Consider the following 20,254-nt stretch of genomic DNA (forward strand, 5'->3'; position numbering starts at 1 on the left):
TAGTATTCCCTTCCTTTTTCTCTTTCTCACTTGTCTGTTCCTATGACAAATTTTCAATGAAAACACTACTTTGGCCTTATGCATCAAGCACTACAGGACCTTGGCTTTGCTTGTCATAAATAGGTGCTAGACAGACATGATTAATAACAGCCTTGACCATACAAAAGTCCACAGAACTCTATTCTGTAAGGAAAAAACACTAAGTTCTCATGAGATACATTGTGTGACCACTTTAGTCCATGTACTGGCATAGATGTTTGAAAGCAAAATTGCAGTCAAGCAAGATGACAAAAAGCCATTTAGCGTGGGGCATATTCTTGAATTGGTCTAATGTTTTAATACAGATCTGTTTGTCCAATTATATTGAACTACAAATGCTATGAGATTGATCCTATAACCCAGCATTTTTCCGATAAATTACTTGGCTCTCCTCAGGAAAAATGTTAATTGCTTTCATCTGAAAGTAAATATCTTTATTTCAGTTTGTTTCTCCCATGAAATGCTTAGACTTTTCTTATTAAATTAGGTTGTCCTTTTTTTTTTTTTTTCCAGCTGTGATAGAGTTCATTCTATTCCTAGTAGCTGATATGGTGCTGTGTTTTGGATTTAGGATGAGAATAATACTGATAACACGCTGATGTTTTAGTTGTTGCTGAACAGTTCTTAGACCAAGTCAAGGACTTTTCAGCTTCTCATACTGACAGCCAGCAAGGAGGCTGGGGTAGCACAAGGAGCTGAGAGGGGACAGAACCAGGACAACTCACCCAAACTGGCCAAAGGGATATTCCATGCCATATGACATTGTGTTGAACAATACAGCTGGGGAAGTTGGCTGGGGTAGCTACTGCTTGGGGATGGGCTTGGCAAAGGTGAGGAGGTGCTGAGCAATTGCATTGTGCATCAATCACTTTATATATTTTTGTTATTATTATTGTTATTAGTATTATAATTTCCCCTTCTTTTTCTGTCTTATTAAACTGTCCTTAGCCCATGAACTTTTTTTTGAACTTTTTTTTTTATTCTCTCCCCCATCCCAATAGAGTTGGGAGCGGAATGAGCGAACGGCTGTGCAGTGCCATTGTGGCTTAACCCGGCAGGCTGCTAAGGACCACATAGCTGTTTGCTAAGCCTCCCCTCCCCTGCAAGTGGGATGGGGGAGAGAATCAGGAGGAAAAAAGGTAAAAGTTCATGGGTTGAGATAAAGACAGTTAAATAGGACAGAAAAGGAAGAGAAATAACAATGATGATGATATTAACAATAATAAAATGTATAAAGGAATTGATGTGCAAGGCAACTGCTCATCACCTAGCAATCAATGCCCAGTCTGTCCAAAAGTAGCAGTTCCCTCTGCCCCTCAGCCACCCACTCCATATTTACTGTTCAGCACGATGTCATATGGTATGGAATATCCCTTTGGCCAGTTTGGGTCAACTGTCCTGGTTCTGTCCCCTCCCAGCTTCTTGTGCACCCCCAGTCTCCTCGCTCACAGGGCTGTATGAAATGCTGAAACGTCCTTGATTCGGTGCAAGTACTAAAACATCAGCATGTTATTGACACCATTCTCATCCTAAATCCAAAATACGACACCATACCAGCTACTAGGAGGAAATATAACTGTCTCATAGCCAAAACCATGACGGGTGCCTAGCTACCTGCTGGTTTAAGCCACAACAGAGTTAGAAGTAATTGAAGCAAGAATGTTTGCCTGTTTGTTGGACAGACTTTTAATTGAACACTGTCCATCCACTTTGCTGCTGAAGAAAATGCTAGCTATGCTCATCTGATTTTTCAATGGTTACAGAAAACTGTAGCCCCATCTCTGCCCTGTGGATGTTCTTGTGTGTCCTTCCCATGTGGATAAGCTGGTGCTTGGCTTATACAATTACCTAATTAGAAGGCCTGTCTGAAGCCATGAAGGCTGCAATCCTTTCAGCTTTTGCAAGCTAAGAAATGTCAGTCTGTGTCAAGGCACTAAATGAAAATGAAGGGGCAGCCCAGTGGTGGTAAGCAGAAGAGAACAACATTGCTTTTCACCTTCTATCTACCCCTTTTCTCTAGTCCTCTCTGATGTTACAGCAGTTGCTCTCTTTCAGCAGTTGCTTATTTGCAGCATCAGATGAATTGCCATGCAGTTGATTACCCGGGGGACCCAAATCCATCTGTCAGGATGCTTAATATCTGGAGGCAGCTATAGCAATGGAGGAAAACTGGTGACAGATCTACTGCAGTAAGTGAGGATGGTGCTAATTAAAACTTGTGTTGTTTTTGTTTGTTTTTTTACTCCCTGAGGTTATCATGGATTTATGTGTTTGATCCCCTTTTTGATCCTATGGCAGAATAAACAGACATTCAAGAGCAATATAGGGTATCTTGAATGAATAATAAGGAAAGAAAGGGCCTGCATGCTATATGTATTGAGTCCACAGCTGAATGGCAAAAGAGGAGGAGCAGGGATCTATCTGGTTCCTCTCTAAAAGGAGTATAACTTGCCTATTAAGTTGAAAGCATAGAGGGAGTTTTTCAAAAGAGAATGCTCTCAGAAGTGATGCTTCCAAAGGCAAACACTCATGCAGATAAGGAGGTGTTTTGACCCATTTAATCACATGACATTGGCATTCATGTGAGGAGAAGTGGCTCTTCACCTCAAAACTTTATTCACAGTTACCAGTGAGGCAATGGTGGAAATGCCCTCTGAAATGCCTTCCATATCTACAGATGCAAATGTAAATACTGCACAGGGACAACCTGATTTCCTGAGCTTTTCTGCTAGACTTTTCAGGAACACTCTTACCCTTCAGGACCTCTATATACACTTTTCATTATTTCAAGAAAGATTCTGCTAGATCTAGAGAAACTATGTTTTTTCACCCATAGCCTATTTCTAAGCTTTACAGATTTCATCAAAAAAGTTTGGAAAGTTTAGTGTTGACAACAACCATCTCCCATCTTCCCAGCTGATTTATCAGAAAGGTAACTCAATTCAACAAGAAGTTGGAATATTTCTTGTCTTGCAAAAGGATAAATGGAATAAACAGTTTTTTTCTTTTATACTTTTTTTTTTTAAAAAATTAGTATCTCCCATTAAAAGTGCTTGACTGACACTAGATTCCACCAACAACCACCCTCTGGAAATCCTTTTCCCTTCTATATCCTGACCAGACCAAATGAAATTTAAATCCTAATAAATTTATCCCTGTCAGCAGTAAGTAAATTAAATCTGCCACTGTCAATTCAAATTTTGAAAGAACACTAACTTTTTTAGCTAATGCAACAGTTGAAGTTCTGGCATCCGGAATAAGGAGAGATGAGCTTTATCCTTAAGCTGGTCTGTAGAAGTGCTGTGGTAAATAGGTTAAAAGCTGTCTTTTAGCCCCATTTACAGATGCTGAGGTTTTGCATATGGTATACAACATGTCCTTAGCACACAATTTCTTTGCATTCAACTTAAGGAGAAAAATTTATATGGATTGCAGAAATATTTGGTTGCTTGAGCCATAATCATTATTGTGTACCAAGAACTCTGACTGTAAAGTGCCATATGCATTACAGGTATACAGCATGTAATTAAGGTCTGAAGTGGGGAATGAAAGGACAAAGTCTCTGAAGTCAGTTCTAACAGCTTTGGGACATGTTCTTTAAGTAGAAGCAACTGTTTCCATTACCACGCCATTTTCTTTTATTGATGAAGATAACTTTCTATGGTGAAGATGAAAGAACAATGTAATCTCAAATCACTCTTCTATAAACCATACCAATACTGCTCAATTGTGCTAGTAAATTTTATTGTTTGTTATGCTGATACAATTAGTTAGTCAGAATTCTACTAAATAAAACCATCTACAGAGAGGAAATGAGGCTTTCACTGTAAAGTTCTTTCATCATAAAGCTCAAGATTAAACCACTGGGCTCCTTCAAAATATTCACTCTGTACACTTCCGCAAATTGCATTCACACTGAGAGGCTGAAGGGATGTAATGTTGCACCACCGTGCCATTGGCACACCGGAGTGGGATCGTGACCGTTGTTGTTAGAGTGGCTGTACAGCAGCTGCACACATCTTCCCATTTCCCCATCTGAACAGAGTATCTTGTACTGCTTCTACACTTGCCCTAGACAGAAAAAGAGATACTAAGTTTGAATAGTGCCAGAAACACAGTGAAATCAAAATCTAGGTCTTCAAAACATCCATGGACTTCTTTGCCTGGAGTTCAGTTGCAAAACATGAACTCAGAAACAGGTATCTTGTTCCAGAGTGTGGGGTGCTAATCAAGGACTAATGTCTCGTGAACATCAGCATAGAAAAGAAGAGATGAAGGAACTGGTCACACACAAAAACAATAAAAAAAAAATCTGTGCTTTAAAATACAATAGATGATATCCAGCATTATTGTGTTGGCTTCTGAGCACACAGAAAATGGTAGTAAGAACCGCTCTTATCACCTCAGCCATATGGGATGTGCATTCAGAAAGTGCGTTAGTGCAATTGCTGCAATGCTGCAAAAAAAATTTTCATTTTTTTCTGAGATGCATTTCTTGTTACTCTGCATGCTAAGCATGTACACTGTTGTCCACCCGATTGATATTTCCGTTGTTCTTCCTGTCTGATCACTTTCTGAATTTAGAACTAGCTGTCCATTACTTTGACGTACGCTTTCATGATATAAAAACAAAGGACCTCACATCAAACTCTGTCAGAGTCATTTGTTTTTGTGTTTTTCATTTTTATTTCTGATATTAATACCAAATATATATATATATATATATATATATATATATATCATTATCAGGAAGGAGTTTAGAAAAAAACATACTCAGTGCCAACCACAGCAGAATCATTTAGTTTACTCAACATATGGCCAGACTCACAGAATAAAATCTGTACTCATGCAGGAGAAACTTCAGTACATATGACTTGATGGCAAAGAACCTGACCACCACTGATTTTTGTGGACAGGACAAGCAGTTAAGCATATATCTTCTTTTTCTTTTAATCAAGGGTAAGTATTGTTGTTCTTAAAGCTTCCATTCATATTAAGTATCGTGTAGTAAATGGAGGCCCTGCATCAGTTACCAATAAGAAAAGCCTGGGCATGTATACTCCTAATAACCCGTCCCCATTCTTTTTTTTTCACAGTAGTCACAATAAACTGGAAGATTCATTTTGCTTACAGCATCAGCTAAATATAATATTCAAGTAGCTGGGTGCAACCTAACTTCTTTGTTTCCATCCATGTACATCATTGTTAGGACTGCATACAAGGGTTGCATACAGTCCTTGTATGAAGCATGGTTATCTCAGATTGAGCAGTTGTCTTGCTATGACCCAGTGAGGGAAGAGAATTTCCTTGTTGGTTCCCAGTCTCAGGGAGATGGAAAGATCCAGAAAGGATGCTATGTTCCTGTGTCAAATGAAAGTTGCTATACAAGTTGTAAGGAGTGCTGGGCAGGAAAATTCCATACCATTAAGCTTTTAATCCAATTATGGAAATGAATAAGATGTGCAGAACACAACAGCTTAATGCTCTGGCCAACAGAGGAGTTACAGAGCTTACAGAGCACAAAAGTCAAATCACAGCACTTGAATTTAAATGTCTGTTTAAAGCATCATGCATCTAAATGCCTATTTACACTCATAAGCCAGCTTCAGAGCCTATAGAAGGATATATGTACCTAATTTTAGACTCAGATCTGAAAATCAGCTTTGGTTATACTAAGATGAAAATTCTCTTATGTGTAGAAAGTCCTAATTAAACTATTTCAGAGACGTGCATTTCTGATGGAAGCAAAGGAGTATGAACTAAGCCTTTGCACCTTAGATTATGTGCCTTTTTGCATAGTTGCTTGAATACAGAAAATCCAGCATCACCAAATTACTTTAGAAAGTAAGTGTCAATTAGATTTACACAGTTTGAGTGACTCAGTGAGGACAGAAACTGATGCTCTGTTTACTGAAGTGTAGCCATGGTGGAGCCAAAAGGTCCCCTTGTGAAAGAGAGAAAATGGGCAAGGGAAGAAGTTGGGGTGGGTGTGTGGGAGTGCTTTTATTTTTTACCTCACAATGAGAAATAGGCACTTCCTTTTCAGCCACACATCCATTGATGTTCCGAAATTGCAGTCTGGTACTTACTGGTCGACATTCCACTTCCAAACCTGAAAAAGAAAAAAGAAAAAAGAAAAAAGAAAAAAAGAAAAAAGAAAAAAGAAAAAAGAAAAAGAAAAAGAAAAATAAGGGAAGGGAAGGGAAGGGAAGGGAAGGGAAGGGAAGGGAAGGGAAGGGAAGGGAAGGGAAGGGAAGGGAAGGGAAGGGAAGGGAAGGGAAGGGAAGGGAAGGGAAGGGAAGGGAAGGGAAGGGAAGGGAAGGGAAGGGAAGGGAAGGGAAGGGAAGGGAAGGGAAGGGAAGGGAAGGGAAGGGAAGGGAAGGGAAGGGAAGGGAAGGGAAGGGAAGGGAAGGGAAGGGAAGGGAAGGGAAGGGAAGGGAAGGGAAGGGAGAGGAGCATTTGACAATGCTGGTAATTGCTTCTGTGTGAATGAATTGCTCTACACGGATAAAGCAGCTTCCTAAAATTCCACTGGAGAACAGCTTTTCGCTCATAGAATAATAAAAGTTGGAAAAGACTTCAGTCCAACCATCCACAACCACCAATATTACCCACTAAACCATGTCCCTAAGCACCAGGTCCAACCTTTTCTTAAACACCCCCAGGATGGTGACTCCACCACTTGCCTCGGCAACCTGTTCCAATGCCTGACTACTCTTCCTGAGAAGAAATGTCTTCTGATTTCCAACCTGAACCTCCTCTGGAGCAATTTGAGACCATTCCCTCTTATCACTCATTATCTGCAAGAAGAGGCCAATCCCCATATTTCTTTTCAGTTGACTGCTTTGTTTTAATGTTTCTTTGCAATCTAATGTCTGCCTTTTACTCCTTTTTGAAAGATTCTGCAATGCTACATTGGACAAGCCAAATGCAGAGGAAAATAATGAGGACACATGTAGGAACCCCAGTAACCTAATCAGAGAAACAGAGTATCTTGACAGGCCACTAGGGAGGACTATAAGGATGTTGCGAGGCTGTGCAGGGACAAAATTAGAAAGGCCAAAGCTCATCTGGAGCTCAATCTGGCTACTGCCGTTAAAGATAACAAAAAATGTTTTTATAAATACATCAACACAAAAAGGAGGACTAAGGAGAATCTCCATCCTTTACTGGATGCAGGGGGAAACTTAGTTACAAGAGATGAGGAAAAGGTGGAGGTGCTTAACGCCTTCTTCGCCTCAGTCTTTAGCGGCAATACCGGTTGTTCTCTGGATACCCAGTACCCCGAGCGGGTGGAAGGGGATGGGGAGCAGGATGTGGCCCTCACTATCCACGAAGAACTGGTTGGTGACCTGGTACGGCACTTGGATGTACACAAGTCGATGGGGCCAGATGGGATCCACCCAAGGGTACTGAGAGAACTGGCAGAGGAGCTGGCCAAGCCGCTAACCATCATTTATCAGCAGTCCTGGCTATCGAGGGAGGTCCCAGTTGACTGGCGGCTAGCAAACGTGACGCCCTTCTACAAGAAGGGCCAGAGGGTAGACCCGGGAAACTACAGGCCTGTCAGTTTAACCTCAGTGCCAGGGAAGCTCATGGAGCAGATCCTCTTGAGAGTCATCACGCAGCACTTGCAGGGCCAGCAGGCGGTCAGGCCCAGTCAGCATGGGTTTATGAAAGGCAGATCCTGCTAGATGAACCTGATCTCCTTCTATGACAAAGTGACACGCTGGGTGGATGAGCGAAAGGCTGTGGATGTGGTCTACCTTGACTTCAGCAAGGCTTTTGACACCGTCTCCCACAGCATTCTCCTCACGAAACTAGCTGCTCTTGGCTTGGACTGGCACACGCTTCATTGGGTTAGAAACTGGCTGGATAGCCGGGCCCAAAGAGTCATGGTAAATGGAGTCAAGTCCAGTTGGAGGCCGGTCACTAGTGGCGTTCCCCAGGGCTCGGTGCTGGGGCCGGTCATCTTTAATATCTTCATCGATGATCTGGACGAGGGCACTGAGTGCACCCTCAGTAAGTTTGCAGATGACACCAAGCTAGGTGCGTGTGTCAATCTGCTTGAGGGTAGGAAGGCTCTGCAGGAGGATCTGGATAGGCTGCACCGATGGGCTGAGGTCAACTGCATGAAGTTCAACAAGGCCAAGTTCCGGGTCCTGCACCTGGGGTGCAACAACCCCAAGCAGAGCTACAGGCTGCGAGATGAGTGTTTGGAGAGCTGCCAGGCAGAGAAGGACCTGGGAGTGATGGTGGATAGTCAGCTGAATATGAGCCAGCAGTGTGCTCAGGTGGCCAAGAAGGCCAACAGCATCCTGGCTTGCATAAGAAACAGTGTGGCCAGCAGGGCTAGGGAGGTGATCGTCCCCCTGTACTCGGCTCTGGTGAGGCCGCACCTCGAGTACTGTGTTCAGTTTTGGGCCACTCGCTACAAGAAGGACATCGAGGTGCTTGAGCGGGTCCAGAGAAGGGCGACGAAGCTGGTGAGGGGCCTGGAGAACAAGTCCTACGAGGAGCGGCTGAGGGAGCTGGGCTTGTTCAGCCTGGAGAAAAGGAGGCTCAGGGGCGACCTTATTGCTCTCTACAGGTACCTCAAAGGAGGCTGTAGCGAGGTGGAGGTTGGTCTGTTCTCCCACATGCCTGGTGACAGGACGAGGGGGAATGGGCTTAAGTTGCGCAAGGGGAGGTTTAGGTTGGATCTTAGGAAGAACTTCTTTACCGAAAGGGTTGTTAGACATTGGAACAGGCTGCCCAGGGAAGTGGTGGAGTCACCATCCCTGGAAGTCTTTAAAAGACGTTTAGATGTAGAGCTTAGGGATATGGTTTAGTGGGGACTGTTAGTGTTAGGTCAGAGGTTAGACTCGATGATCTTGAGGTCTCTTCCAACCTAGAAATTCTGTGATTCTGTGATTGACCTGGCTACTCCTCAGACTGTCACAAGAGACAGATCTCATTCCATCAGAATGATGCCCTTCAAGATGAGTCAACGGAAGCAGCTCTCCAGATCACCTTATAGACTGAGGTGGGTCACTGCCTACAGATGCGTAGGACTCATTATGGGATGTGAGGGAAGTACAGCTTGGGGTTTTATAAGACTCACTAGGGGATTTTTTTAGGGACGATAAAGGCATAAAGGTTGGGTGGTTGCATGTTAAACAGCTGCTTGTCCATATTTTTGTCTGACCTTGCCCTGCCCAACTTGGTCTCTGTAGTCTCTCCTGTCTTCTTATTAAACTCCATATCTAATTATGTCCTGGGTGATAGACTGTCTACTCTGTGTACATGTCTGTGTATGCAAGATATCCATATATATATTTATATGGATTTTATACATATATAAATATGTTTATTAAGTGCCAGCAACAGCACTTGGACCACAGGTCATGGGGCCCATGAGGATGGGACAACACAACAGTTAGAGAAATAGTATTGCAAAAAATCTAAGTTTGGGTCAATGGAAATTTTGCCACTGTCCTCAGCAAGCCAGGAATTATACTTATTTTCCAGTACTTTTTGATGTTTTGCTAGTAAGTTCCCCGTGTGATATTTTTGTTTGTTTGTTTTTTCTCTCCTGTCTAATGAGAAATTCACACAAGAAGCTGTAGGTCTGAATTTGTTATGTGTGGAGCAGCATACATAGCTTTCAATAATTTTTCTATGTGAATGTCATCTTCAAATTACCTGAGTGCCTTTCTAAAGCTTCACATTTTATACACACACACACACACACACATATACGTATAGACTACAAAAAAAAAAGAAAGCTTAAAAAGTGTTTCTGACTCCAGGGCTCTTGGAGCTGCCAATTCTCTTTTAATGATTTCATAACTTTATTTGATAAAACTTCTTCACATAGGAGGAATATGCAGTTTTGCCCGCAGAACTGAAAATCACAAACAAGATAATTGTTAGTCTCAGCAACAGCTTTGCTGCCTGCCTTTTTGATCCTGACTTATTGACTTGCTCTCAAGTTACTTTACTTGTATCATTTACTTTTGTGTAGATTTTCTCCTTTGCAAAGTCATCTGCTTATAGATTAACAGGACGTATCCAGTTGAGATCAACTGAGGACAGACATAAGAAGCAGAGATGCAACTCATTTCTGAAGGGGGAAAATAAGGAATATCCTTTAAAATTAATTAAGTCCTTTGCTAGTATCACACCAAACAAACAAACAAACAAACAAACAAACAAACAAACAAAAATGGAGAAAATAAGCCTGTTCAGTTATGTGCTCCTACTCAAAAGTATTTAAAGCCTGTAACAATGCACTTAGACACACTAATGAACTGCAATTGCCAAGGTATACTAAGAGAAACCGTTTTCTTAAACAACTTTTGCTCAAAGCCATGTAAGGACTCTACAGAGCCAAAGTCACCAACCTAAACTGTGCTTTGAACTTGAGAGAAGAAATTAATTGCCCAATTGCTTATGGTACTAAGGTGTCTGCAAGACAAGCTCTTTCAAGACCTGGGAAGGTGATGTAGCCTACATCTAAGCATCTGTATCCATAAGAAAATGATTATTTTCTCATCTGAGCTTTAAGATTAAATAAATTACTCTGGTTTTGCAGTAGCTTTGCCAGATCTTGGCATTCCCTACAGAGTATGTAACAAACTGCATATTGGTACTGATTGTCCTGGTTGAATTCCAGGTCTGAGAAAGATGTAATTAATGGGGAGAAGTAAAGAATGTTTAGTGTCTAGAAGTGTCAGATTGATCCAAAACCACATGTTAATCACTGTTCTTCCTTTCATACACAAATCAACCGATAACTCACAATTAGTTGACTGCATGCAATACGTTGGCTTTTGCGTTGGATTCTTTTTTTTTTTTTTCTTTTTTGTGAAGAAATCTGAATAGACAAGTGACCAGGAAAAGGACTGCACTATAACATGAGACTTCAGTTTTGAGCTATATCCAAGCAAATGTCAATGGGAATGAGGATTTGAAGGGCCATGCAATATGGACTCAGTTAGTAGTCCATTTATCCCCACATCTTTTAAATATTAAGATGTTTTTGAGAGTAGGTAATTTTCAGTATTCCTTCCTCAAAGACTAAATGTAGATTAATGCTCTCTTAACTAAATTACCTGTTTGAGTGGTTTGATGACAGTCTATCTCAATCACTTTCTGACTTGCATTTCTAAAGCCAGAACTCACTGATTAGGTAGACAAGCAATGGCTACAAACTCTCTAGGAGTTAACTTCTTTCATCAGGGGTATTATTACATCAGCAACTGTGGCAGTGTGGTGATGGGCTGCTATACTGGGCATCTTTTATTTATTAGCACATGCATAGAGTAAAACAAGACATAGTGGAGGACAGGCAAGATGTTGATATTCTGACATTTTCTTTTGAAAATATCAATTTATTTTTTTTTTTTTAAACAAGCTACAGGTTTAGTGTTTTGTTTGTTTTTCTGTATGCTTTCGTTTTGTTTTTTTTTTTTTTTTACTTAACAAGGAAAACCTGAGACATTGTCTGTTCAAAAAAGCTTCAGAGATTTGTTTTAGAAATGAGAGCCTATCCTTCCTCATGTAAGGAAACACCTTCTACACTCACAGACCAAATGACATTCAGATTATCTACACAGTGATGCATGAAATTAAGAGTTGCAGGACTTGCGCCTAAACTGCATAATTTAAGATGCAGGTGAGCTATTCAACAGGCATGAACCATTGATAAGCATCTGCCCCACCAATTATTTTTGTTGCTGTTGTTATTACAATATCAAGAAACATTTATAATTACATTATTTTAACCATCTCTTTTTGCTAAATACATTTTAAATCCATTGTATATTCATGAAGTGGTTGCCTCACATATTTAGTATCAGGTTATGTGACTTGTCAACCTGTGTGTGATACTGTTCCCATTCTTTTCAGATGAACGATTAAATATAATATTCATAATTCAATATCTGCAAAACAGTATATACTAAAATGCATGGAGTATCTATTTCTTTCAAGTGTTTGTGAAGACTGACAAAACACATGTTCTAGTGGAAAAAACATGATAGCAGTACCCATATCAGAGGGGGTGACTTGTCCAATGGTTTATTTTGACTACATTGCTTATCCCTGTTTTATCAAAGTACATCTAATATTAAACTTCGTTCCTTGTCCACTAGCTTACACTTCCTTCTATTGCCAAACAAGTCTTTTTGCTTATTTACTTACATGTGTCACAGCAGGTATTGCCAAGTTTTGCAATTCTCCCCTAAAACAATAAAAAATACTTCTATTTTGGCACAAGCAATAAACACTTGGTCTGCAGAAAGCCTAAAAAAGGATGTTTGAAACAGTGTATTTAGGTAAGAAAACTGCATTTCTATACTGTATACAAATATAAGTCTACATTAGTAATCATAATTTCATTTTAATCCATTTTAAATTGTTGAAATTGTAATTACATTTGTTGAAAACTGATTCAAAATATTTGATGATTTTAACAAGTTCAACACTTTAAAATACTGCTTTTACCACAGTTTATAATATCAGCTTTTTAAAGTAAACATGTTGAATACAATCAATTTGGTAATGAATACAAACCAGTTTTGGGGAAACAAAGTGATAAAACCCATTCATATTGAAAAATTCATAGTGAAAGGGAAATGGAGAATTATAATATTTATGCTCTGTGTGATAAAATTGTTTTAAACACCTGAATTTACACGCAAAATATAGGAGGATTTTTATGGTTAAACAAACAAACAAACAAACCCCACTGAACTTTTGCTCTGTAACTAGACCCAAAAAAAGATCTAATTTTATATCTGAATTAGGTTTTTGTTTGTTTGTTTTGTTTTGGAAGGGATTAAAATAAGTGCACTTTGGGAAATTTTGAATTGTAAGTAAGTTATTCTCCATTGTTTTACAATAGGGACCTTCACGGTATGATAATAATCCCAAGGTTGTAATATAATCCAACATTATTATAACTTTTGCTTGTATAAAAACCTGTGTTCTGCAGTGATTTCACAAAGTAATAATAAAAAATAATTAAAAATAATAATAAATTAGAAAAAAAATATGTAATGGAAGATTTATTCTTCCTGTACTTAACACATCAAGACCACCTCCATTTGCTTGAGGTATGTGTTGATAGAGGCTTGCTCATGAGCTTTGTTAAATGTTTCCTATGTTCTGCCATACATCCTGTCATGAAAATGGGACCAGGTGGATATAGTAGCTGTGTGATGCATGATAAGCATCCAGGGCACCATGTGATACATCCCTTCCTGGAGTCCATAGCCTGCTCTCTGTTCCTCAAAGACAGGTGGACAAGTTTAGTAGGGTTTTTAATATGACATTATACTAAACCACTGCAAACGTGGAAGCTTGAGCTCTTCCCAGAACACAGGTAAAACTTCCTTTTTTTAATCTTGTAAGAGGGTAGCGAAAAAAATGCCTTAGTATTTCATACACATCACCATAGAAAAAAGGGGCCAATTGGACTGTTTTCTCAATATGCATAATTATTCATGCAGTTTTGCTCTGAATACTGAACTGAAAACACTGTGAGAACCATTTTCTTGGTTTTGCTGCTTCACATGGAATAGAATTACTGCAATCTCAGCATCTCTCCTGCAGCATAGCCCCACATTAAACCAGCATATATTTTAAAATAATAAAAAAAAAAACTTACAGTTTTTTGAATTTCAAAGAAAATTCAAATTCAGTTTATCCAAGGTGCTGGGAAAGGGCTGGAGTTTTCCATCCCTAATACATATACACATAAGGTACCTACATACTGAACCATAAACATGACAGTCTACTAGGAAGCCTAGGGGCCATTTCATTACTTACTCCTTCAGCCAAACATCTTCTGGAATCAAATGGAGGACAGCCAGTGATTCTCCTTTCCCAGATAAATTCCCCTTTCTCATTTATTTTACAGGAGTGATTATCACAGCCGTCCTGAAGTGATGCATTTGGCTGTAAAGATTTAAGGGTTGTTAGATTTACGCAAAAGCATAGGTCAGTAAGTTTTCAGGATACTGTACAACCTGACTATTCCTTTATTGAATTAATTGAATAATTAATATAACATGGGGGGTGAAGTTTACAAAACATGGAAATCTTCAGTAAACAGAATTGCTCAACAGAAATCTTCTGAAAATAATTGTTTACTTTTATAACAGTACTGATTACAGTTCAGCAACGATTGCCAAAACCTGACCTTTTTCAGTTCTTACCAGGGAAGAAATTTCCATTATCCACTTTCATTTAAAATTAGGTTTTGAATTTCCTGTAAGTAGCTGTTTGAGTTCCTATTCCAGTTAAACTTCTTGAATAACATTCATGCTTTCAGATATATCTAGATTGTCATTCTAGAATTTTGTGCTATGGTGTGAAGTCTCCTTTTTTTCTTTTACAAGCAACAAAAAAACGAACTTTCTTGAGAAAACATTCTGGGATATAAAAGATAAGGCATTAGTAATACCATGCTGCCTAACCAAAAAAGAGAAAAAAAAATGCACTTTTCTTGGAGCCATCAGAAGTCTGAGTTACATTTATATTAAATAAAATATTTAAATATTTTTATAAGCTAACAAATAATTAACAATTAATAAATATTTATAAGTATTTAAAATAGTTCATTATAAATTAATAAAATTAAAATAAGATTAAATGATAAAAGAACTAGTTCTTAAAATTTACCTGAAGGTATTGAAGCCTTCCATCTCTCAGTCTGATGCTACATGAAGTTGGCACACATTTTCCACAGCAAGAGCCAGGGATTTCCTGCCTTCTGTAATTCTAGAATGTAAAGAAGTTCACATGGAAAATTTTCTGGGTTGGTTTTGTCTTAAGCATGCTTATTTCTAGAAGGCTGTACTGAGGGGAGGGAAATTCAGTGAACAAAGTGATAGCCAGCAAAATATTGTGAGTTGTTTTGCTTTGTTTGTTTTTTGACAGTCGGCCTGGTTCAATCAAATTAATTAGGTACTTTTGTTTTATAAAAACTGGCATTAATCCTTATAATAAATAGGGAGATAAGTTTATTTCCAAATACGAAGCCTCCTCTGTCCAATAAATTCAATATTCTTTTACTATAATTGTTGCAAGATGGGGTCCACTAAACAAGAATTAAGAAGAGAAAAAAATGTTATTTAAATTTTTAGAGAGGCATACAGTTCTTTTGTGGTGGGTAGGAACTTCATAAAATTGAAGACTGTACAGTGCAACTTGGAAAGTGGTTTTAGAAGCTTAAACTAAGAGAAAAACATTAAGCAGGGAGAGGGAAAGGGGAGAATGAAGCTGAGATGGAAAGTCTGAACTACGGATGGAAAGAGAAAATGGTCTGACAAAACACAACAACATCAGAGAGTGTATAAAATCATACAACAAAAAAAGGGGAGAAAGAAAGAAGAAAGAAAGAATGGAGACTGACAAATGGTCAACTGACTGACTGGTCAAAGGAAGGAAAAATGGTGACAGGGAAAGGAATATGAGAGAACAAGCAGCACTAGATGGAGAAGAAGAAAGGTACAGAATGGATAACAGGAGGAAAAAAAAAAAGGAAAAAAAAAAGAAAAAATCACCACAGAAACTGAGTTTACACTTGAAGTGTCCCACGATGTCCTTCCAGCTGCTACACATAACTAACAGCTGCTTATGATGAGCTGAACATATTAAATACAACAAACACTTTTTGTTTGAGTGAAGGCGTGCATGTTACCGTTATGTTTTTTTTAGAAAAAGAATTTGGGGAGGGTGGGGGTTTACTATTAAATGATTGGAAGAGAGCCTAGTTCGTTGTTATTTAGGTGAACTTCCTCTATTAGCCAAAATGTAAGCACCTAAAGCAGGTCATAAAATGACAGAAAATGCATTGACCTTGATGAACAGAGAATGCTGCAATTGGCTGCTCTTCAACAGCCAGTGCATTTACTTTCATAGCTTCAGCATCCAGTAGAAAGCAGGTGCTCCTGAGAGAGTACATACTCTACTCCATGATTTTGTCCATTATGAAAGAATTTCTTTTAATCTGGGTATACCACAAAATCAATGATTGAGACAGGAAAGATCCAAGTGTGTATGTGACTCCTGATGGCCTCAAGGGGATAAGATATTACATATCTTATTTGATTTGTTTTTAACTCAAACTCCATAGTTTCATTACAATGACTATTAAGGGATACATACACCTAGACCTGTAACCTCTCTTGAGTATCTGTGCTTAGTAAGCACTTAATTTCATTGTGTTTAATAAGCCCATCTAGAAATAGATCTTTCTTCAGTTGTTGTTCATTTGTTTTTTGTTTAGTCTGTACATTTGAGTCAAGTGGGGAGAAGGGGCCATTTGGGAATTGTGTGGGTGGTAGAAGAAGCAAGAGTGGAATGTTTCCCCATTTGTTTTTACAGTGTATTTTATTGATTCCTCTACCTTTAATATCCACAGCTGGCTTCCTGCACTGAAAAGCAAGAATTAATGTTTGTGCATGTTTGCATGGAAGCATATGTATGCACACAAATTTCTGGCCATTGATTCATTCTAGTGTATCTGAGTGCTTTTTTCATTGATCAGCAAGGTTATATTTTGTGAAAGTGAGAAAGATGTTCTGCACCATGCTTAGCCATTTATTTTCCTTTCAGGAATATGTGTCTAAAATCCTACCTTATAGGACAGTGATATTAGTGTCCATAACAACACCCAACTATTCCAGATTCACCCTTTTGCCACAGGGTGCATCTATGCTAGCAAAGAAATTGGATCAAGACCTGTTTTCTCACCTCACAGACAAGTGGAACACATGTGCATGTCTAAATTGCCTTCTCCCCATAAAACAGACTGGCTTTTTCTATAGTTTATTTATAGTTGGCTGAATATGAGCCAGCAGTGTGCTCAGGTGGCCAAGAAGGCCAACAGCATCCCGGCTTGCATAAGAAACAGTGTGGCCAGCAGGGCTAGGGAGGTGATCATCCCCCTGTACTCGGCTCTGGTGAGGCCGCACCTCGAGTACTGTGTTCAGTTTTGGGCCACTCGCTACAAGAAGCACATCGAGGTGTTTGAGCAGGTCCAGAGAAGGGCGATGAAGCTGGTGAGGGGCCTGGAGAACAAGTCCTACGAGGAGCGGCTGAGGGAGCTGGGCTTGTTCAGCCTGGAGAAAAGGAGGCTCAGGGGCGACCTTATCGCTCTCTACAGGTACCTCAAAGGAGGCTGTAGCGAGGTGGGGGTTGGTCTGTTCTCCCACGTGCCTGGTGACAGGACGAGGGGGAATGGGCTTAAGTTGCGCAAGGGGAGGTTTAGGTTGGATCTTAGGAAGAATTTCTTTACCGAAAGGGTTGTTAGACATTGGAACAGGCTGCCCAGGGAAGTGGTGGAGTCACCATCCCTGGAAGTCTTTAAAAGACGTTTAGATGTAGAGGTTAGGGATATGGTTTAGTGGGGACTGTTAGTGTTAGGTCAGAGGTTAGACTCGATGATCTTGAGGTCTCTTCCAACCTAGAAATTCTGTGATTCTGTGATTCTGTTGGAAACAGTCCTTCAATTATGCTAACCACTGACCTGTGGTTACAAACAATGCCTAGGCATTGTTTGTAAGACATGCAAGCTGGGCCACTGCTAAAAATTCTTTAGCATAAGTGGTTGCAGGCCATAACTTGAGCTTTCAGCCTTGCTCTGTTTGGTTTATTAGTGAATATGAAACCACAGAAACTTGACTTACTACATTGTCCTTTCAGTTCTACTTAGGGATTGAAAACCAGACTTCCCCAAAACTCTGCCTCCCTCTTTTGCAAGGACCCTGTCAATCTATTTTTCTCCTGGATATCAGCCAGGAATCCCATATGATCATGTTAGAGATGTGGCTCTTTCATGCAATTGCCACTGCTAGCAGAGCCCCTGCATTTGTTTGAGCGCATTGGCATCCATTTATTATCCAGGTGAAGGCAGAAGAAGAACGTGCATTTTCAGTTTTTCAGTGAAACTATTTGCTTGTCTACATTCTTTGGACAGGGGAAAACTAAGGCAGCCTCTGCAATTTGTTTAGTTCTCCTTCTTCTTGAGGTACTGGTGCTAAAGCAAAAAATATGTGATTCAGCAAACTAGTTTGGCACTCCAGTCACGCTGTTAGTCAGTGGAGTAAAAATGGGAGATATTTGCCCCTGGCTTTTCTAGACAAGATTATTCCTTGCACATGATGGAAGCAGCAGCAAAGACTTCAAAAAGACCAGTGGAACTGATGGGGACAATTACCTCAAATCACTTAAGGCATGGCTGGGGACCAGAAAGAAATATTACTGGGCTCAGCTGTTAGAAAATTTGGTAATAGTCATAGGAAAGCCCTGAAGCAGGGAAATCTGGCTCAGCTGCCAGTCCCAGGATGGACAGATAGTATTGTAGTGGAAAGGATAGTTCCTGTTACCAATGATTTGCTAAAACTCATTTTGCCCCAAAGGTAAGTAGTCAGAAATGCACAAAAAAATGTACCTCTGGACCTGAGTACTATGAAAACTTGCCTTTTTCTACACTGTGGATTCAGATCACATTTGATATTTTTGATCTAATTCAGGGTAAGAAAAACAAAAGGCCATGATTTCTCAGAAAAAAAAAAAATGAAGAAAGGACAACAGGTCCCAAAGTTGTACACTACATAAACTGGTATATACAATGAAGAACATGACCTTATCATCAAACACTCTTAATTAGAGCATCCAGACCACTTGTACTTACTGTTGGGCATGGTTCACAACTGAATTTTGTACACGTCAGGCTGTATCTCCGAGAAGGCATTGACTGCAGGGAGCAGAGACACGTTGTACATTGATCCACCATCAGGCGTTTCCATGGCTGAAACATTGGAAACAGTTTGTAGCCATCAGTGACTGTCTCCTGAGCAAAACTCAGACAAATGAGCAATTTCATCTAGGTTAAGTGTCTTTCATCAAATCTTGTGCTTTAATTCTTTGCAAGAGAAAACAGAAAAACTATGTGCATCCACTTTCCAGAGATCCAAATTTTGCATCCACAATCCCTCAACAAGCAACCCAACAGAACGCTATTTTTCAAGTAAATAATTTAGAATTCCTTAATCTGCAAAATGGCATGGGTGTTTCTTACTTTCCTGCTTACAAAGCTAGCAAACAAGCAGAGTCCTTGAAAGTGGCAAGGAATGTTTTGTCGCAAGATTTTGTCATGTGTTAGGTGGTTCCCACCAAGTTCATTTTTCCCAAATGTAATGAATTGGTTTACTGACAAGATTTTTTGTTGTTGTTGTGATTTTTTTTTTTTGTTTTTTTCTTAAGTGATCACAACCAACAGTTCATGGACAAAAATTACTTGTTATTGTTCTTACGAAAACACTGTTTAGAATCTATGGAGGCCTAAAAGCTTAAAATCAACAAAGATGGGAGGAAAAAGAAAAAGAAAAAAAAAAAAAGAGAGAGAGAGAAAAGGAAAAAAAAAAAAAAGTAACTGAATGGTAACTATGAAGTTCATAGTTACAAGAAAAGCAGTAGCTGAGCTGGCCCCCTGGCAATTTGTTTCCTTGAATCCACCACCTTTTCAAAGCAAGCAAAAATGGCATTTAAAACACAGTGGAAAATGCAAAGATATTAGATGGGAAAGAACAGGATGTGAAGTTAACAGTAGGATTCCTAGTACTTAGAGGAATTCAAAATCCAAATTCTTTCTGCCTCACAAGTATACAGCCTTTCATTTGAACCAGTATGGTTGTATAGAGTGCATTTAACATTATAATAAATAAATAAATAATAATAATAATAATAAACATACACTGAATAGCATAAAATAATAAAAGCTTCAAGTAGTGCTTTGAATCCTAGTCAATGGACTATCATTGCTGACTTCATGGAGAAAAGGAATTTCCTATGCTTACACTATGCATATCCTCAAATTCCTTTTTTCTTCCACACAAGTAAACATTCAAAATCAAGAAGCAGGCCAGAGTAACTGTGTAAAAGTATGAGTTTATGGGTAGTTCTGAGCCAATACTCCCACATATACACTGAAGAACAAATGTTCTTAATAAAGAATAACATTCTTAGATTGGACTCCAGCATAACAGATGCATTCAGAGCATAGTGGCTTTCAATAAAGCACCAAAACCAGAAATTGCTCTCTTCTTAGTTTATGGAGGTCTAGAAAAAAGATTCTCCACAAATAATATGACGGAGGTTGTAATAACAATGGGAAGGTCCTGATCTTTTAACAATTCAGCTCAAGACCTCAATACAGGAC

General features: G+C 39.3%; 1 protein-coding gene across 1 annotated transcript in view; it reads right to left on the reverse strand.

Moving 5' to 3' along the window:
* Positions 1-3,762: 3,762 nt before the first annotated feature.
* The window catches only part of VWF (von Willebrand factor), a 150,028-nt gene continuing 133,536 nt past the window's right edge, over positions 3,763-20,254 (reverse strand). Inside the window, exons 47-52 of the mRNA XM_068654434.1 lie at positions 18,728-18,844; positions 14,710-14,808; positions 13,855-13,983; positions 12,226-12,265; positions 6,054-6,151; positions 3,763-4,110 (exon numbers count right to left, since the gene is read on the reverse strand). Coding sequence (XP_068510535.1) covers positions 3,922-4,110; positions 6,054-6,151; positions 12,226-12,265; positions 13,855-13,983; positions 14,710-14,808; positions 18,728-18,844 — 672 coding nt within the window. The 3' untranslated portion in view covers positions 3,763-3,921. The remainder of the gene's footprint in view (positions 4,111-6,053; positions 6,152-12,225; positions 12,266-13,854; positions 13,984-14,709; positions 14,809-18,727; positions 18,845-20,254) is intronic.

Source organism: Anas acuta, chromosome 1, assembly GCF_963932015.1.
Source record: "Anas acuta chromosome 1, bAnaAcu1.1, whole genome shotgun sequence".
Classification (NCBI taxonomy): Eukaryota; Metazoa; Chordata; class Aves; order Anseriformes; family Anatidae; genus Anas; species Anas acuta.